General features: G+C 41.7%; 2 protein-coding genes across 11 annotated transcripts in view; one reads left to right on the plus strand and one right to left on the minus strand.

Annotated features, from left to right (window-relative positions):
- The window catches only part of LOC135104343 (serine/arginine repetitive matrix protein 1-like), a 143114-nt gene extending 123220 nt beyond the window's left edge, over window positions 1–19894 (plus strand). For 4 of the 10 annotated variants that reach the window (XR_010270406.1, XR_010270410.1, XR_010270414.1 and 1 more), the window contains 2 exons: window positions 18368–18504; window positions 19197–19894. The gene's annotated coding sequence lies outside the window, so the exon portion shown is untranslated. The other 6 variants (XR_010270411.1, XR_010270412.1, XR_010270409.1 and 3 more) reach the window with 6 other exon arrangements.
- On the minus strand, window positions 3976–12859 carry LOC135104349 (uncharacterized). The gene is made up of 5 exons (XM_064011658.1): window positions 12548–12859; window positions 7206–7334; window positions 6608–6722; window positions 5966–6116; window positions 3976–4719 (listed from the first exon to the last, which is right to left on the minus strand). Exons 1-5 carry the CDS (start codon window positions 12657–12659, stop codon window positions 4510–4512), a joined length of 717 nt encoding a protein of 238 aa, XP_063867728.1. The 5' UTR covers window positions 12660–12859; the 3' UTR covers window positions 3976–4509.
- Window positions 19895–20155: the final 261 nt, after the last annotated feature.

The following is a 20155-nucleotide window of genomic DNA, read 5'->3' on the forward strand; positions in this document are numbered from 1 at the left end:
TAATTAGGTTGTTGTGGTGAACCGCTAGGGCAGAGGCGCGGGTCATATGGCGCTGTCTCTCACCCCCCTTCTCTCTCTCTCTCTCTCTCTCTCTCTCTCTCTCTCTCTCTCTCTCTCTCTCTCTCTCTCTATGGATCATCTGGAAAGTCCCAAAAGTTGTCCTTTGTCTGTGTGTGTGTGTGTGTGTGTGTGTGTGTGTGTGTGTGCGTGTATGTTAGAATGAAGAGACAGGGTGCCACTCCTCGTCTGGTGGGTGGGGGAGGAGGAGAAGTGATATGGGAAGAGCCGTGGGAGTAAGACTAAACCTACAGTATTAAGACTTTTTCTCACAGACTCCTGACGAAGCTGGGTAGTAAAGAATAACCATTTTTCTTTTTAGGACTATTTTGTCGGGTTTTTTTTTTTTTTATGTTTGTCCGTCTGTTTTTTGCTTTATCGCTGATCACTAATATATTTTTTTTCATGTATGCCTTCATTTACGCTATCTATCTACGTTATTTATTTATCTACGAGTATCCCAATACGTTGTCCTTTTCCTTCATCCCTGTCTCCCTTCGTCACCGCATCTCTCTCTCTCTCTCTCTCTCTCTCTCTCTCTCTCTCTCTCTCTCTCTCTCTCTCTCTCTCTCTCTCTCTCTCTCTCTCAAGCAGGTGGTCAGGTAACGTTGAATGTGACAGAAGTCCTCGCAATATATTCACAGTCTTCTCGAATAAATAATGCAGTGTTTTAAGTTCGTATTGCCCAACGTCTCGAGTTCTTTTCTCTTTTGTAACCCTTTTCACTGATAAAACTTAAAGCACTGAAAAAAAAAAAAAGTGAAAGAAAGAAAAAAAAATTTGCTGCATGGATAAGCAGTAAAAGAACAGAGGACAGGTGGTTAATTTTGTGTCCTTTCCAAGCTAAAAAAAAAAAAAAAATATTCAAGAGATTGTAGTAGAAAAAAAGTCTCTAGAAAAAAAATGTGGATGAGTAAGAGAAAAAAAAATTGTGTGTTCGTGAAAGAGTTAATGGAGTCGATGTCGGATTTTGGTACTTCCTTCCTCTGTCGCTCCTTCAGCAGGTTCTAGTGGACGGTTTACGTGGAGCTTTCAATATTTCTTCACCTTCGTAATCTGAGTGGTCGTTGTGATCATTAGTCTGTACTACTGATTAGGAGACTACTGTGAGAACTTAATTAATCATTCCTGTACATAATGCAGAGAGAGAGAGAGAGAGAGAGAGAGAGAGAGAGAGAGAGAGAGAGAGAGAGAGAGAGAGAGAGAGAGAGAGAGAGAGAGAGAGAGAAAAATATTCGAAGAAGTGGGTTGGGTAGCATGTAATTTAGCCGAGGGGGTGTGAATGATGCTGTCTGGTCAGCGGCGGTCAAGTTGAAGTGTATTTAAATGTATTCACAGATGAAGATATAGGATGGAAAATATAACAAAGAGAGGGGAAGAAGTTACGTGAATATATATAGAGAAGAAGAAGAAACTAAACCATTCCTTCATACATAAGAAAAAAACGAGAAAAGCAGGAGCAGAAAAAAAGTATGAAGTAGGAAAAGTATGAAGCAAAAAAATGTGAGGACAAAAAAAAATAAAAACAAGAAAAGTAGGGAACAAGAAAAGAAATAAGAAAAGTAGGAAGCAAGAAGAGTCGGAAACTAAGAAAAGTTAGGAGCAAAAAAAAAAAGGAAAGAAAAGCAAGAAGAAACAGAAGTAGTGTCAAGAAAAGTAAGGACCAAGAAAACTAGGAAACAAAAAAAAAAAAAAAAAAGAAAAGAAACGAGAAAAATAGAAAGCAAAAAAAAAAAAAAAAAGAGAGAGAGAGAAAAGAGTAAGAGAGAAAGAAACAACAAGTCCATATCTTATTACACCCCCTTCAATATTCACTGTCACCTTACTCCTTTCACTCACTCTAATCAACACAACCACCAAACATATCAATATCCACCTTAATTAACCCCAGAAAGAAAATATAACCCATCTCTAATAAAAAAAAAAAAACGAGTAAAGATACCAAATAAAATTAATAATCTGTCGTATCCCGTTCACTTCCTTGCCAATCTATTCATTTGTTGGCGTTAATTAGTCTGTATCATCCAGGTATCTATTTTACTCCATTAATATTGAGTTCGGAGACACCTGCTTGGTGGGAACGGACTGGGATGTGGGTCAGGTGAGTGTGGGCGAGGGTCAGGTGTGGGCGGTTACCTGGAAGGACGAGCAGGTAGAGGAGGAGGAGGAGGAGGAGAAGGAGGAGGGATAGTAGAGATAGTAGACAAGGAGGGGAAAGGAGACAGAAACCGTAAGAAGGGGAGAAGAAAGGAGGGGTTAAAGAAGAGGGTGAGAAAGTAGGAAGAGAAAGAATAAAGAGAAGCACGAAGAGGTCAAAAGACATGAAGAATAAGAATAGAAAGAAGAGCGGGATGAATTACAAAGAGACGAAGAAAGATTAGAGTAAAAATGGGATGGAGACAATAGAAACTGGAAGGGAGAGAGGGAGAAAGATGTAAAGGAAAATGGGAAAAGGGGTGAGCAGGAAAGGGAAGGGAGGAAGAGGTACAAAGAAACGAAGAAAAGTAGAGGGAATAAGAGGGGATGGATAGAAAATGGAAACTGGAAGGGAGAGAAAGAGAAAAAAAAATAAAGGAAAAATAAGGGAGGGATGAGTGAAGAAAGTATAAATAAGAACACGAACAAGAATTACAATAAATAAGAAAAATTAGAGCAAATAAATAGAATTTTGATCCAGGACGCGTGCCTCTCCTCCTCCTCCTCCTCCTCCTCCTCTCCCACCTCCTCCTCCTCCTCCTCCTCCTCCTCCTCCTCCTCCTCCTCCTCCTCCTCCTCCTCCTCCTCCTCCTCCTCCTCCTCTTCTTCCTCTTCCTCCTCCTCCTCCTCCTCCTCCACCACCACCACCACCACCACCACCACCACATCCACTCCGCAACTGTTGCCTTCCCCTGGGGGCGCGTCTTGCGGGGCCCAGAGGGTGGCAGCGCCCTGGGGCACGCTGGATCATTAATCTTAAAGCGACGGGGAGCTCACACCCCCTTGCTCCCCACCCCCTAATCATAATCAGTACTGCATTGATCCCTGGGAGAAAAAAGAAGGAACATCCATATTCGGTCACGCCCACAGGGTACTCACACGCCCGCGCGGCTGGGGGTGTTACCTGCGGGGTCGGGGCGAGGAGGGGCGGGGGGAGGTGCAAGCAGGGATGGGGCGGGATGGGGTGAGATGGTGAAGAGTTGAAGAGTAAGATTTAAAACTGTTTCTGTCTCAATACTTCCTTTTTCCAGGTGTCTTTATAGGTGTTTGTCGGGTTAATTAAGGTGTAGCTGTGTATTATGCGCAGGTGTGAGGTGTGTGGACGTGTAGGAAGAGCAAGATTTTAAGTTATTTTCTCTCAATAATCCCTTTTACAGGTGTTGATAAAGGTGTTTGCAGGGTTAATTAAGATATAGGTGTGTGTTATGTACAGAGACGTATGGGTGTGAAGGAAGGTGTGTTTAGGTGTGGGAGTCAAGGGGCATGTAAGAAATGAGAAATACAAGTGTAAGAGAGACAAAGATATGAGCGGGAAGAGAAGTGAATGAGAAACTGTACTTCCCATACTTATCTCCTCCTCCTCCTCCTCTTCCTCCTCCTCCTTCCTCTCCCTTACTGCCACTCACCCTCACTATCATTCTCTCTCACTGTCATTCTCCCTCTCTTCGTCCCTCTCAACTGTCGCTTCTCCCTCACTCACCCTGTCTCTTGAACCCTGTCTACTTCCCTCTGCCTCCCTCCCTCCCTCCCTGCCACTGTCTTCCTCCTTTCCGTGTCACCTCGTACCCCTCAACCTGTCCCCTTTCTCTCTCTCTCTCTCTCTCTCTCTCTCTCTCTCTCTCTCTCTCTCTCTCTCTCTCTCTCTCTCTCTCTCTCTCTCTCTCTCTCTCTCACTGATTATTGTATCTTTATTTTTTCTGGGGGAACAAAAATACGTGTTACTTCTTCATACAAAATTATATTTATTTATTTTATTTACATGATATACAGTATACACATCTATGTACACGGAAATGTGGAGGAGAAAAAGGAGGAGATGGAGGAGAAGGAGGAAGGAAGGAAGTTGTGATGTTATGGTCGTCTCTGTTCCTCTTCCTTGTCAGAGAGTGGAAGACAGAAAGAAAATGGACAGATAGTGAAGCAGCATCTCTCATCTCCTTCCCTCCCATCTCCCTTCCGTCTCTAATCCTCTTGCAAACACAAACGTGACCAGAAAGAATGTTATATGGATGCAGTCTAATAACAACTCTCCTCTTCTTCCCCTCTCATCTCCCTTCCGTCTCTTACCCTCCTTTCCTGTTGGTGAAGCACATGGAAGAGGAATGTTTGATAGTGCATGCAATTAGATGTAACTAGATATGTTTGATGTAATTGATTAAATGCGATGTAGCAATGAAATATCTATCCTTTTTTTTTTTTTTTTCTTTCTGTCTATATCCTGTTTATTGTTTGACTATCTCCTATAACTAAACATGACTATATATGTAAGGTTTGATGGGCGTGGGTGGTACATAGGTCGGGCTGTGGGTGTGGCATGCTTGAGGTGCTGATGGTCTCCACGCCTCTCCTGACGGGGGCGTGGACAGGGGCGTGGGCTGGGGCAGGGGCAGGGGAAGGGGAAGGGGTGGCAGGTGTTTCTCTCTCCCTTGGTCTTGTCGGTCCCTCGCTGCAACCAAACTCGTTCTCCTGCAAGGTACACGGTAGTAGTAGTGATGGTAGTTGTAGTAGTAGAAGTAGTAGTAGTAGTAGTAGTAGTAATGGTGATGGTGGTGGTGGTGGTGGTGGTGGTGGTAACAGTGATTATAAGTTCAAATTCCAAGGAAATAGGTACAAGAAAGTGTGAAAGTGTGTGTGTGTGTGTGTGTGTCTCAGGTGGTAACACGCGTACAGACTGCACTAACTACTTGTATTCACACACACACACACACACACACACTTACACACGTGACTGCACACACTTACACACGTGACCACACACGACCACTGAGATGAGACTTCTTCCTTAACTGATAAGAGAGAGAAAGAGAGAGAGAGAGAGAGAGAGAGAGAGAGAGAGAGAGAGAGAGAGAGAGAGAGAGAGAGAGAGAGAGAGAGAGAGAGAGAGAGAGAGAGAGAGCACCTAATGTCTGGCAAGTCCCTCTAATCTGTATTTTTTTACTGTCATCATGAGAGAGGTGATAAGATACTGATGGTCTCCAATAACCTTGTCCTTCCTTGGTTCCGACCACCGTCACCCACAAGCTTGTGTTCTGCGCCCCTCCAGTGTCCTTATCTCATGTGTGGGTGGCTTAGTTTTTTTCTCATTCACTCTTCCTCAATAGATTACATTCTTTTTTATCTGCCTGCTTGCGTGTCTGTCTGTATGATCGTTCCTACCTCTTTATCTTTCTGTCTTTTCTCCTTATCTTTTTTTTTTTATCGTTCTCTTGTTCTTTCTCTCTTTTTTCTTTTCCTCCTGCTTGGTTTTTACTTGTCTCCCTCTCCTTCTATCTCTTCTTTCTTTTTTTCTTTTATTTTCTGTGCCTTTTCTTCTTTTCCTAACTTCTTCCTTTCCTCCATACTTCTCGTCTTTCCTTCCCTTCTCTTGCCATCTCTTCTTTTCATCTTTCCCTTTATTTCTTTTATATTCTTTCGGTCGTTCCTTTCTGCCTCCCTTCATCTCTTCTTTCCCTGTTACCCTCTCGTATATCTGTCTTTCCTTCCCTCTTCTAATCCCTTCCATTTGTCTCTAGTTCTCAGATTTTCCTTCAACGTCCATTCCTTCCTTCCTTCCTTCCTTCCTTCCTTCCTTCCTTCCTTCCTTCCTCCTTTCCTCTCTATACCCTTGCTTTCCTTACCTATTCACACGTTCCTCCTTTATACATTTCCTAAGTATCTCCCTCCCTATCCACACACCTGCCTGTACCTACCTACCTAGCACATTTCAGCTCACCTTAGCCACAGCCTCCTGGTAGGTCGGGGGCGGCAGCTCATCCACTGCTTCAGGATACGGGGGAGGCTCGTCATACCAACAGGTGCTGCTCCTTCTGTCCTCCGAGTCCGCAGTTTCTTCCTGCTCCTCTCTGCCCCGCTGCCGACAGCACCTTCAGGAGAGAGGATGAGATGTTAGGGGGAAGACTGTAGTAGTTGTGGTAGTAGTAGTAGTAGTAGTAGTAGTAGTAGTAGTAGTAGTAGTAGTAGCAGTAGTAGCAGCACTATATGTAGCAACAACAACAACAACAACAAGAGTAGTAGTAGTCTCGAGCGAATTTAGGAAGCAAGAAGAGAGCGCATAGGGTGTTGAGGGTGGGCGGGGTATGGAAGGGTGTTTTGGTGGGGTGTGGTTGGGGTAGGTGGGATTGTTCGTAAGGTGAATGAGGTGATGGTGGTAGTGATGGTGGTGTGGGGTTCTTATGTGTTAATATGTGTAGTTCTCTCTCTCTCTCTCTCTCTCTCTCTCTCTCTCTCTCTCTCTCTCTCTCTCTCTCTCTCTCTCTCTCTCTTCCCTTGACCATTTCATCTTTGACCTTTCGTTTCCTTTTTCCTCTCACTCTTTCCTCCTCCTCCTCCTCCTCCTCCTCCTCTTCCTCCTTACTTCCTGGAGATGAACAGGTGAAAGATGGTGAGGCATATGAGGAAGATACAGGCACTGACGAAGAGGCGTACAATCCAAGTCACCAGCATCGTCACCAGATCCTCATTGCAACCTCCTGGTAACGAGGAGAGAGAGAGAGAGAGAGGAGGGGGTAGTTAGTTAGTTAGCTTGTTAGTTTAGTTAATTTGTTGGTTTACTACTTAGATTGTTTGCTTCCTAGTTGGGTGGCTTGTTTGGTTAGTTTCACAAGCAGGTAAGTGGGTAGGTAAATAGGAAGTTAAGTTTGGGTTATGTTATGGCAGGTTAGGTTAGGTTAGGTTAGGTTAGATTAGATTTGATTAACTGCATGGAAAATATTGACACTAAACTACTCCTCTTTCTTCTTCCTTCCATTCTCTCTATCTGTCTATTCTTCTATCTGCCTATCCATCTAATTATCTATCTACCTACCTGTGTATCTATTTGTCTATCCATCTACCTATCTATCCATGTACCTTCCTAACCATCTAATCATCCAACTATCTACCTACCTACTTATATATTTTGTCTATCGATCTACCTATCCATCACCCATCACCTGGTCACCTCACCGCCTCACCTGAACCATTGGGGACGTAGTTCTCCACACAGACGCACCTCCCGTTCAGACACTTGAGGTTGAGTTGCGTGAAGCATGTCGGGCTGGGGGTGAAGGGGCCGCAGGTAGAGTTGTAGAAACCAGGCAGTTCTGACGAAATAGAAAACGAAGGTAAGAGAGATTTGCACATTTCATAACGAGCAAAGATTAGACACGTGCGGGGGGAGAGTGGTGGGAGCTATAACAATGAGCATTTATCAGTATCAGTGTAAGTTGCACCATGTTGAGGGGAGTTACCTTACGCAACACACCGCAAACTAAACACGCCACAATAGATTACCAGGTTACCAGCATCACTAATCAGTCATGAACATTACTATTTACACCAGCTACCCAACACACACACACACACACACACACACACAACGAGGAATGGAGTTGGGAGAAGAGACTGAATGACTGTTTGGTCGATTTTAGACGTTACAGTTAAGGAAGAAAAAAAAAAAGGGAGGCCGAAAAAAGAGGTGGATCGGCTGAGTGAAGGGGGATGTAAGACAGAAAGGGATAGACGAAGCAGAAGTGTACTATAGAAACACAAGGATAAGGTTCATCCCAAACTGACTCGGTACAGAAGCGAGACACAAACTGAAATAAGAAGTTAATCAGTCGATCCATTATTTGATTTATCTTTTTCCCAGCTTCACTTAACCCTTTCACTGCTATATGGGAGAATTAACAACACTGTAAGTAGTGTATGCAATCTTTATAAGCTTCTAGAAGGAAGAAAGGGTTTGAAATTATTTGATATTGCAATTTCTGCCGGCATAATGTTTTGGAGGTGGCTATAGATCAGTAAGATACGCCTCATAGTAGTTAACAAAAAGTTAAAGGTGTGTCAAATAGCAGCGAAAGAGAAAAAAAAAAAAAAAAAAAAAAAAAAAAAAAAAGACTTCTTCATAAGCTTCAAAACAACACAGTCAGGCATTCAAAACGCATCTCTCACTAACAAAGAAAACGAGTAATGTTTATGATTAACTATGATAGAAAGTTTGATTTTCCAAATGCATTCTCAGTATAGTGTCCTAATCCCTGTTTAGCCTGATAAAATTGTGATACTGCAAGATATGACCGTGTTAAGGCCTTGTAAAGGTGCTTAGGTAACGGTAAAGTAATCAGGCTTTACTTTCTTCCTCAAGTCGGCCACGCAATCAGTCTAATCTAAAGGAAAGAGATTCAGTTGTCAGGGTGAATGGAACGTAACTTAACCAAACAATATAGCCACCACCAACACCACCACCACCACCATTGCCAGTCACGTTGTGGTATACACAATCACCGCCACGTGATGACATACACAATCACTGCTACATGTGGTGAAATGCTCCGAATACCAGAATGTGATGAAAAATACTCTCACCACTATTTTCCCAATGAACAGATACGTATTTCCCAAATCGCCATGATCTCCCAAATATTTAACCTGTGATGTACTATGACAAACCAGAGAGTTTTTAAGGGTAGACACAAGAAAACTATGATCTTAACTTGATAGGTTTGCGATAAACATGATATATTATTCAATGTAACCGTTTTTACTGTTGTGGCCGTTCAGCACAAAGTCACGGAGATATGAGAGATAAAGGCAAGAAAAACAGTGATCTATACTAAAAAGATTTACGCTTGACGATTTTTTTTTTTTTTAAACATTATTATTCACTGTCAACAGCGAGAGAGATTTGAGGAATAAAGACAAGAAAAATTATGATGTTTACTTAATAGATTCACGCTTAAATATTATTTTATTTAACCATATTAGAGTTACGACTTTATTTTCTAGCACTCAGACATGTTAAAAGAAAAACGTTAGCATGGATACGCAGAGGACTGAAATACGCCTTGATGGGAGATAAGTATTGTATTAATGGTGTATGCGTGTGTGTGTGTGTGTGTGTGTGTGTGTGTGTATGTGTGTGTGTAGGGACAGATGTAGCTGATAGGAGGGCTTAGTGGCAAGGCGTATCGGCAAGTGTGGTGGCAGCAATTAAGGAACACATAAGCCCCAGTAACCCCAGGAAGTCCCAGTATTACCAGTATCACCAAGCGAGGAGACGATTGCCATCCTTCATCAAGACAGAGGGCGCCTTATGACCCTGTTGTGGTGAGGCGCTGACCCGTTCAACACCATGGTATCACTTTCGTCTCATTTTTAATACCATTACATAATCGTATAAAGTTTACGATGTTTCATAATCGAGATCAAACTTGTAATTAGTCATGTACTACAGTCGCTTTCATTATATTTTGAATATTACTTTAGAGTTTTGTGAAGTTTTCGATTATAAGTTAAATAATCAAGGTAAAATTTCGAATCAAGGTAAAATTTCGAATTACTCATGTACTCACTCAAGTTTGAGAAAACAAACTTAATAAATAGACGTTAGAGAGAGCCAAGGGAGAACACAACCCTCCTCAGTGCCTTCATAAAACGAACTGACAAACACTGTACACCAAAATTGCAACATGTTCTTCTATCGTTATTATTACAGAGTCTGAGGAACGTGAACCAGGCAGCCACACATACACACACACACACACACACACACAGAGATGAAGTAAAAGTGTGTGTGTGTGTGTGTGTGTGTGTGTGTGTGTGTGTGTGTGTGTGTGTGGACATCAGTTACAAAGTGTTATAAAGCTCCTGTGCGACCTGTCAAGTGTTGCGAGAGAGAGAGAGAGAGAGAGAGAGAGAGAGAGAGAGAGAGAGAGAGAGAGAGAGAGAGAGAGAGAGAGAGAGAGAATATATCCTCACTGGGTTTATGCGGCATTACAATTCCTCCTTGGTACCCTATTATCTCGTAAAATATGGTTCCAAGTAAGCTCTCCCTGATCCTTTGTTGACACTGAAACACCCACTCGGGCATAACTTGTTTTGTTTTCACCTGGCGGGTCGTTGCGAGTGTTGTTGTTGTTGTTGTTGTTGTTTTCAGCCGTGTAGGAATGACTTTGGAATGCTTTTGGAATACTACTCGCCAGGTAGGCTTATAGGAATGTTAGGTTTCCTTTTCTTTTTTTTTTTTTTTGCGTTTGTTGTTGTTTTGAAGTGTTGTTTTGAAGTGCTTGCGTCTTGTTTATATTTTTTTTTTTCTACAGGTTTTCAGTTTATTTAGTTTATTTACTCATTTTTTATTGTTGATATATTTCATTATTATTGCATCTATTTTCTTTATTTGCGTGTTGGTTTTTATTTTTTATTTATTTTTCTCTGCATCTTTTATTTACTTTTTTATCTGTTTATTTATCATCGTATCGTTTATTTAGTTTATTTAGTCATTTTTTTTATTGTTGATATATTTCATTATTATTGCACTTATTTTTTTTTTTTATTTGCGTGTTGTTTTTATTTTTCATTTTTTTGTTTGTTTTCTGCTGCTTTTATTTACTTTTTATCTGTTTATTTATCATCGTATCTATTTATATTGTTATTTTCATGCAACAGCAGCAGCAACAAAAAAATAATAAAATAAGACTTCCTCAGGGTGGCAGTCTCTTCAAGGACAGTCTGAATGCAAGTCCAAAGTTACGGTGTGAAGTGTCTTGTGTTTGCGTTGGCGTGTGCGTGTGTCTCGTTGTGTTTGTGTTGTGTTGCCAGGTTCGTGTTATTCTGTATTCATCAGACTGGGGGAGATGTACCACAACCTTCTCTTAATTTCCTTACTGCCAAACAAATTATTCTTCATCTGTATTTCATTCGTATTATCCTTACTATGTCATTCTTCATTATCTAGCAAACTTTCCTTTAATCTCCTTACGTCATGCAATCCATTCTTTAACATTACATACATTCACATCAAATAACCTTTCTTGGTCAATCAGTCTTCATTATCTTTATTATTTAACACACTTTCCTTAATTTCCTAACAACCAAACAATTCTCTATCATTGCATCTCAGTCAGTCTTTACTAACTTTATTAATTGACAAACTCTCCCTAATTTCCTGACGAACAAGCAATTCCCTACTACCAAACATTCTTTACCATTGCATCTCAGTCAGTCTTTACTATCTTTGCTACCTAACAAACTTTCTTTAATTCCCTTACGACCAAGCAATTTTTACCATTACATTCACATCACACCATCATCTTTAATCAGCTATTGTTTACTAACTGACAAACGAGGGAAGGCAAGCACCTCACCATAGCACGCCAGCAGTAACATTGAGACACGATAATGTATGAGAAACACAACACGGAGGAATGACCATGAATCACTCCACGTTCTTCTGGCCTAGTCCAAGTATTCGCCCTTAGGTGGTGTGGTAGGTCGAAGGATTACGTGTTATGGCAGATATGGGTAACGAGGAAAAAAAGAGAAAATATAGGACAGATCAGAGAGGACCATTGGGGAATATTGTTGGATTTAAGGGGCTTTTGCTTTAGTGGTGGTGGTGGTGGTGGTGGTAGCGGTGACGAAAGAGGGTGGAAGTAAAAGAGGAAAGGATTGTTGAAGAAAATAGATTTGTGATAGAAAACTTGTATATTTTTAATGAAAGAAAAAAATAAGAAATTAATAACGGAAAAAAGAAAAGAATTTATAATGAAAAAAAAAAAAACATTGGAGAAAACATCTTAAGAAAACAATAGACTTGTTATAGAGAAGCGAGTATTTCTTTTATTATAATTAAAGAAAAAAAACAGAAGAAATCAATAACGGAAAAAAATAATTAGTAAAAGAAAAAATGGATAAAAAAATTGCATCTGAAGATAGATTTGTAATAAAAAAGTTTAAAGATATTTCTAATGTAAGGAAAAGCAGAAAAATAGTAATACAAAAAACTTTTTTTAATTGGTAAGAGGAAATGCCGAGGGAAAAGACTAGAGGAAGAAAGAGGGAAAAGACAGAATAAGGAAAAATGCAGATAATGATTAGGAGGAAGATTTTTAGGAGAAGGCTTTGATAAGGGGGAAAAAAAGTTGGAGAGTGGAGCACAGTGATAATGGAAAGAAAAGAAAAATAACTGAGAGATTGTAAAAGAAAAAAAAACATTGGAGGAAGATAAGCTGGACGAAGAGAGAGAGAGAGAGAGAGAGAGAGAGAGAGAGAGAGAGAGAGTCGATGCAGGTTCTCTCTCTCTCTCTCTCTCTCTCTCTAAGACAACAAGAATGACGATGATGACGGTGACTAAAATGGTGATGATTATGATGATGATAATGTTGATGGAAGGGTATTTTATTTTATTTTATTTATTTATTTATTTTATTTATTTTTTTTTTTTTTTATTTTTTTGTTTATTGAAGAAGAAAAGAAGAAATTACTATGAGGAAAACAGAGAAGGAGACTAAAGACCCATAAAAGAAGTACTCACCGTCCGCCTGCAGTCCATGTACGCTGATGACCTCCATGCTATGTGGCAGAAGGTTAGTCGTCCTCATTGTCGTTGTCTTAGCCGTCACGTCTGTTACCATAGTGACGATCATGATGGCGATACACAAAACCACCTTTACTTTGCCTTATAAACTCCTGCTGCAGTTAAGAGACACTCGGGGCTCTAAGGAGGAGGTACTGTAGGTGTGTAGGAGGTATTCATTCGCAGCGTCACTCAAGGAAGGTGTCTGTACGAGGTTAATTAGTGTGATGCTCAACAGTGACTTGTTCTTGGTTTCCACGCTTGTACTGAGCCGCTAGTGTCCGCGCGCTGCTTTATGTCCGTCCTGACCTTCCACACGATATGTTATCAGCGGCGGCGGCGATGCACGTGCTGCGTTATTCATGTTTTTTCAGTGGTGCCGATGTGGCCTACACGTGACTGCCTAGCTGATCGCCATTCTCTCCTCGTCGCCGCCTCTTTGCTAGACCACCGCCGCCACTCCGCCACTCCGTCAGTCCGCCAGTCAGTGCGTCACTCTTCACGTCTCGCTGTCATAGGGTAAAACTTTTTTCATCTTCCTTATTGTGTCGTTCCTAAGTGGTAAGTGACTGCATGAAGGTGCTCCCTGTAAACTCAACGTTCCATTCAGATGTCCTGTGTGTCATGCAGCGTAGGTCATTCGGTGCTCACAATGACAAGACGACAATACCGAGGAAGATAGGCAAGATAAACTCAGGATCTACCTCCCTGCTTTTGTATTTCCCTGTGTCTATGACTTGAACTCCTTCCAGATGGAGGTTTCAAGACACTTTTCTTTACATTGTAATTTTAGATCATCTTTCTGGCTACTCTTTGGGGACTAGTATCATCAGCGGACCTTTTCTAACCTTTTTGTTGCCTGTGACCAAAACTATAAAAAATAATAAATAAATAAATAAATAAATGAAGTACAAAAGAATCCTCACACACATGCAGCGAGGAACATTAACACAACAACGACAGCGAAGGCAAAAAAAAGAGACCATACTGATAGGTAGAATCAAGATTGGTAGAATTTTCACACCTATGTAATATTCTATCAGCATCCTTTCTCCACTTACTAGTCGAGGGTGTAAGGAGGAAACCACCGCGCCATCAGACAATGATTGCATGATGTGGTTAACCGTCGCCATTGTTCTGATCCGTCAATAGTGATGTGGATGTCCCTGTGGCCCCTCAATGCTGTTGTTGCGATAAGCAGCAACGGAGAAGGGAGGGCGGGAGAAAGTTAAGGAAGGTAAGAGGGTGGAAGGGAGGAGATAAAGGAATGGGATATTGAAAGTGAAAGGGAAATAGGAGGGGAAGAAAAGAAGAGGGGGAAAACATTTAAATTAGCAAAGAAAACGGGTGGTGGACAGACGAACAAAGAAAGGGAAAAAAACAAGCAAAGAAACTAGGAACATAGATAGATAGATAGATAGATAGATAGATAGATAGAGAGAGAGAGAGAGAGAGAGAGAGAGAGAGAGAGAGAGAGAGAGAGAGAGAGAGAGAGAGAGAGAGAGAGAATATATCTTATCAAACGCAGATAAAGGAGGGGAGGCCAAAATGGACGAAGACAGAAAAGAAGAAAGCAAAGAATAAACTAGGAAAAGAGAGAGAGAGAGAGAGAGAGAGAGAGAGAGAGAGAGAGAGAGAGAGAGAGAGAGAGAGAGAGAGAGATACCACATTAAGCGCAGACAGAAGTGGGAAACCTGTTTAATATGTAACAATAATCGGTTGGTGCGGTGACGACAGGCTTGCTTGAGCTCGGTGAAGGTTAAGGGGCGAGGCGGCGACGGGATCAGGCAGGCATTGTTCTCCTGTGTGTGCTACGCGATGTTAGAGCAGGAAGAGGGACGAGGTAATGGTAGTATGGGTGACCGAGCTTCATTTTATCTTATTTGTTACGCCAGTGTGCCAAACAGCAATCGGAAAACGAAGCAACATCCTTATTGGTAGCAGCCAGTAATATATAACACCTGACACACATATATATGCACACACACACACAACATGAATAGAAAGACAGGAAGGAATTGATTCTCAGATGCAGTGGTAGGTAACTGGGACAGACTTAATAGTGAGTCATTAGGAAGATTTGAGAGAAGATAAGGGAAATTTATGGATTTACACTTAGTAATCTAGTTGTTAAAGTTTTTTTTTGTAGTATGATTAGGAAAATTTATGGATGCACTCAGTAATCTGACTGTTGAACGATGATAAGGAAAATTTATGAATAAGCACTTAGCAATTCATCAATTTTGATCAATTTTGAACGAAGATAGGAAAGTTTTTATAGATAAGGATAATAGGTGGATGTATGTATGTATGCATGTATGTATGTTTTGTACAGGAACTATTACATATAGACCTGTTTTTTTTTTTTTTCAGCTTTCCTTGTACGTTCCTTTATATATCAGGACACCTCTTGGTCTGTAACAGGACAGGGGAACTACTGAACTGTCCTGTGAAACTAGTAAATTTTACGTGTCGGAAAGAATATGATAGAAGAGAACAAGAACGGGAACAAGAAGGAGGAGATGAAAGATGATGACTAAATAGAATACAAAACAATGTGCTACTTCAGTACTTGCCCTAAAATGTAGAAAGGTAACGATCGTTGAGTGAGTAACAAGCTCATTGGAAGTTTAGTAGTTAATTTACATGCGCATATCATGAATTCCCCACTCCAGTAGATAAACTTACAAATAAACAACAACAACAACAACAACAATAAGTAAGCAATCCACATATTCCTAAGCACACATTTAGTAGCTCCCTATTAACTCGTTACTAGGTTTACCAGGGATCATGAGGAGAGAGCGTAATTGTTGTTTACCAGCGTGATAAGTGATACTGATCGCTGGAGGAGGGGAGGGAGAGAGGGAGAAGGGGAAGGACCGCTGGAGGAGGGGAGGGAGAGAGGGAGAAGGGGAAGGACAAGGGGGTTATGGATAGCTAGTACACATGATTACTGAGAAGGATTTAGGAATGTGTTAGAATGTGGTGCTGGAAAAACATTGTGTAGCTGAGGGTGGGTGGATAGATTTTCTCTCTCTCTCTCTCTCTCTCTCTCTCTCTCTCTCTCTCTCTCTCTCTCTCTCTCTCTCTCTCTCTCTCTCTCTAATGTAAACAAGGCTAGTGGTTTACGATAATGTTACACACACACACACACACACACACTGTATACTAACCTACCAACCTGTCAAGCACCATTTGATTAGTCTTTCACATTATTTACGTATATGTACAAACAGCCGGTCACGTTGCGATGCGGTTGTGACAGCGATAACTGATAAAAAAAAAAAAATAATAATAAGTAGACGACCACTTGCACTACTAACGAACGGGTGAGTGTTGGCGAAAGGTTGTTAAGAGGAGGAACGTTGCTGTCTCTGTTGGTTGCGCCTTGCAGTTTAATGTCGTCGTGTAGTTTATTTTACATACAGAACATTCATTCCTTCACTGTTACGTGCAATAATAGTCACTAGTGTTTTCCTTATTCCTCCTCTTTGACCAAGTATAGGTTGCGAATTAGCGGGTGTCATGTTCCTGTTTGTAAATGACCATGGAAAAAAATCTGAGTGTTTTCTTGCCATAGTCTGCGGTCACTGATGCAATACATTATTCCAATCTAATCAAATAGGGATAGGAAAAAAAAAATAGAAATAGGGGAAGGAAAGGAAGGGGAAGACAAGGAGAGCTTTCAAGGAGGAAGAAGATTGAAGGATTTGTCTTTCAGTCGTTCAGAAGGGAAAGAGGAATCTTGAAGTGACCGAAGAAGTGAGAGAGAAATGTGTGAACGTTAGGATCAGAGAACAAGGAGGGGGAATGTTCATGATGTTAACAGAAAGACAGGAAAGATGGCAGGATGGGGAGAAAGTCTAATGGTGGGAAGAAGTGAGGCAAACAGGGGAGTGGTAGTCAGCAGGCGTGGCAGGGAAGGATGGCATGGGGGTTCTGGTGGGAGATAGAGAAGGGAAAGAGGAGGGGGTAAGTGGGAGGGAGAGAAGGAGGAGGAGGAGGAAGGAAGCCGGTGAGGGCAGTACAACACAAGAGACCTTTGGGAGTGGACTGACAGACCCTCACGTCTAGACAGGACCAGGTTTGTGTGTGTGTGTGTGTGTTTAAGGTAAGGGCTGTTGTTGAAATAATACGTAAAAAGATAACGTGGATGAAGGTTGTGCTTTCAAGGCAAACTGTAAACCTGAAATGCACAGTTTTGTTGTAATGGTGAAAGCCCAGCAATTGTTATAATTATTAAATATATCGGGCTCTTGCCACGAAAAACACGAAAGTATAAAAAACAAATGAGCATTATGAGTATTTGGGCTTGTATCGCTGTCAAGAGTCAAAGCCACAGGGAAGGACGCAATATAGGAGTGCATAACACATTAATGTTCCTGCCATAGTTTTGGGAGCAATGCGAAGATGTTATACTGTGCATTGTGCAACGAGCGGGGTGGCATGACGAACCCGGTGCAAGGACGCTACGAGGCCGCGGTGGTGAGAACAGGAGGGGAAACTCAGATGGCCCTGAACACGTGCTATCGTTGTGTGATAGTACACTTCATTAGATTGGGTGGCCTCTTTACTGACGGGCTGCCAACGTGAGTAATTTAGAACCCCTAATAACATTAATTGCTGTTCTTGTTAGTAGAAACGACTACCGTAACTTAGTTTTCACTGTGAGCTACAGGTTTGTGAACGTGAAGAATTACAAAAAAGTAATTTAGTCTTATGTTAATTGTTCGTTTGTCTTAGTAGAAACGACCACCAGTTTTTACCCTTAACTTGCTATAATATCCATGGGATGTACAAGTTTGTGAACATGCGTTGGAAATAAAGGTTTTATTATAGTTTAAGCCATTACACACTACGTGGTAATAACCTACCTCATTTTGTTCTTCTCACTATTCACATCATTTCTAATGATTACACTACTTGTCGGAAATTAATAATAACGCCACAATAGGCCTGGGAATGCACAGCGCTCTCAAAAGTATGAAGTGTCTCGCGGTCTAGATAACACTGCTAGGAGCATTTCTAACCCCATATTACCTTGTCGCAAACGAATAATAAGGTCGGGATGGAATTTCAAAGATTTACCTCCGTTTTCAGCTGGGATCCTGTTTCCAGTCATTGAAAGTATGGTGAGTGTGTTCGTGTGTTTGTTATCAATGCTGCGCAGACGCTCTAGGTTAGGATAGGTTAGGTTAGGATGGGTAAGGTTAGGTTAGGATAGGTTAGGTAAGGTTTGGTAAGGTTAGGTTAGGATAGGTTAGGTAAGGTAACCCCCGGTTCCCCACAGGCCCCCAAGCTTGCTTGAGGGGCTTAAATGCCGTGGCTTAAATGCTTCATGAGCAGAAGCGTGGCGATTTGGAACACTTGTGAAACGATAACCCGTGATTACCACACCTTGCATTACCTCGAGCATGAATTTTTTGTACGTATGTGAAAGGCGTGAAATATGAAATGGCGTCGTGGGATGAGTGGAATATTGGTCAAAGTGAATGACTTGGGTAACTCCGATGCATCAGTACAATGAGGGAAGACAGACGGAAGGATGGAATTCTGTAGAACTGCGAAGAATGGAGTCACGGGATGAGGGACAAATATGTGGAGGGGACTTGTGCATGGCGCCATCCCCCTTTAGGAGAGCGGCGAAAGATGTGGCTGTGCAGGAAGTGGAGGAACCTGTACTAAAAGTAACTATTGCGATGTTATGGTTGAATTTAGTACATCAGATGAATTGTTTGGCATTTGGTATTTTGATAACCTTTTTCGTTTCCACAGGTGTCAGCGGCGCGGTGGCAGCTTTTTCGCTTCCACAAGTGTCAGCGGCGCGGTCGCGTCTGGGAATGCTGGTCTGTCCGTCCGTCGCCCCGGTCATCATTGTCTGGGCAGAGTAGTCAACTGAGTCACCTGCCTGAGTAGTTAACCATCACTATCTGTGGTTTGCTTCATTACTAGTACTGACTGACATCTTGATTTATTTGATGTGGTTTGCTTCATTACTAGTACTGACATCTTGATTTATTCTATATTAATTTAGGTTGGGTGCAAAACTTGATTTATTAATATATTAATTTTGGATATGAATTTGTTGTGTAAAAAGATTAATATATTAATTTTGGATATGAATTTGTTGTGTAAAAAGTTTTTTAACTCGCATAATCAATTCAGTCCCTAGGCAGTCTAGCGAACCTCTCCCCCCCAAAGCAAACTTGTAGCGACTTTAATGGATTAAAAACATTTTTAATTAAAAATTTAAAAAAACATTAGGTAGGGACAGTAGTTTCCTCAGAAGTACTTAGTTGTGTTGCCTTTGTCAACTAGGACGTTCAGAGAAGTATAGTTGCCTTTGTCAACTAGGACGTTCACTGTCACAAACTTGTGCCCCCACCAAGGAATGCAGTAGGGCTTAACTGATGATCCCTGACCCCAATACCGATCAATAAATAACTCAGCTGTCTTCCCTTAGCTGGGGTTGAAGGGGAAGAAAGACCTTTGTAATTAGGGAAGTAAAACTTGTGGTATTTAGGAAACTAAAATCCTATCTTTTGTAATTAGGGAAGTAAAAACTTGTGGTATTTAGGAAACTAAAATCCTATCTATTTTATAGATACGATTGTAACAGCGTTAAGGACACGATAGCAGACACAACCCCTTCGTGCTGTCTTTCTTCGCCCGACCTCTCAATCACGCAGCCACCTCCTGAATCTGCATCTCCTGCATCTCATCCCGTTTAGCAGGTGCCACTCGCCCCCGTAGCTGGTTAATGGGGTGATTCGTGTGGAGTGCGTTTCCCTAAAGACGTGTATGGCTCTGGTCCAGGTGACAGCGGCTGAAGACGTTGGCGTACTGGGTCTTCGCTTCACTCTGGGTTGCTGCTCTGCCCAGCACGTCCTCGACGTTGTCCCCTTGATCCCGGGGCGTGGCGGTGGGCATTCTTGCCTGGCGGGAGACATGTGGTTCCACTAGTTCCGAGCGCCATCTCTTGGGGATCAAAGGCAGGGAGCGTGACCTACGTGGCTGGCTACACTGCCTCCTTGTGGTCTAACTTGCCCAGATCCCCCAGGGCTATCCTTTCACTGGTGTCTTGCCAATTCGTCCGCCTGGCTCCGACATGGCGCGAGGCAGGGCACACAGGCTATATAGTCCATGAAGGCCTTCATCTCAGAGGACCGGGTCTGCGCCTCGTGCACAGCCACAGACAAACAAACACACGCACGCATATATAATATACATGTATATTCCGAAAGGCACACGTTCGTAACAGTAACAACAATATTATTTAATAAAATTCCAAGGCTGCAGGTTTCCCCGCCATTTTTTTTAACCTTATGTGGACTGGTTGTGATGCTGGTTAATGGGACATGGGACAAGAGTTGTAAGACTTTTTTTTCTACTGTAAAAATTGAATAAATTCATCCTGTCTTGTTATATTATTCGTAAAATCCTGTGTTCAATAATGAAAATGAAAAAAAAACTTTCAGATTCCAGAACTGAAGTGGGTGGGTTAAAAAAAGCTAGAACTGAAGTGGGTGGGTTAAAAAAGCTAGACTACAAAAGCTACGACTT

The sequence above is a fragment of the Scylla paramamosain genome, chromosome 10 (assembly GCF_035594125.1).
Source record: "Scylla paramamosain isolate STU-SP2022 chromosome 10, ASM3559412v1, whole genome shotgun sequence".
NCBI classification, from domain to species: domain Eukaryota; kingdom Metazoa; phylum Arthropoda; class Malacostraca; order Decapoda; family Portunidae; genus Scylla; species Scylla paramamosain.

Coding starts and splice junctions, on each gene's coding strand:
- LOC135104349 (XM_064011658.1), bottom strand. CDS start 12,659: ATGATCGTCACTATGGTAACAGACGTGACGGCTAAGACAACGACAATG. Junction 7,335..12,547: donor ACATGGACTGCAGGCGGACG/GTGAGTACTTCT, acceptor CTATTTCGTCAG/AACTGCCTGGTTTCTACAAC. Junction 4,720..5,965: donor ACCAGGAGGCTGTGGCTAAG/GTGAGCTGAAAT, acceptor TGTACCTTGCAG/GAGAACGAGTTTGGTTGCAG.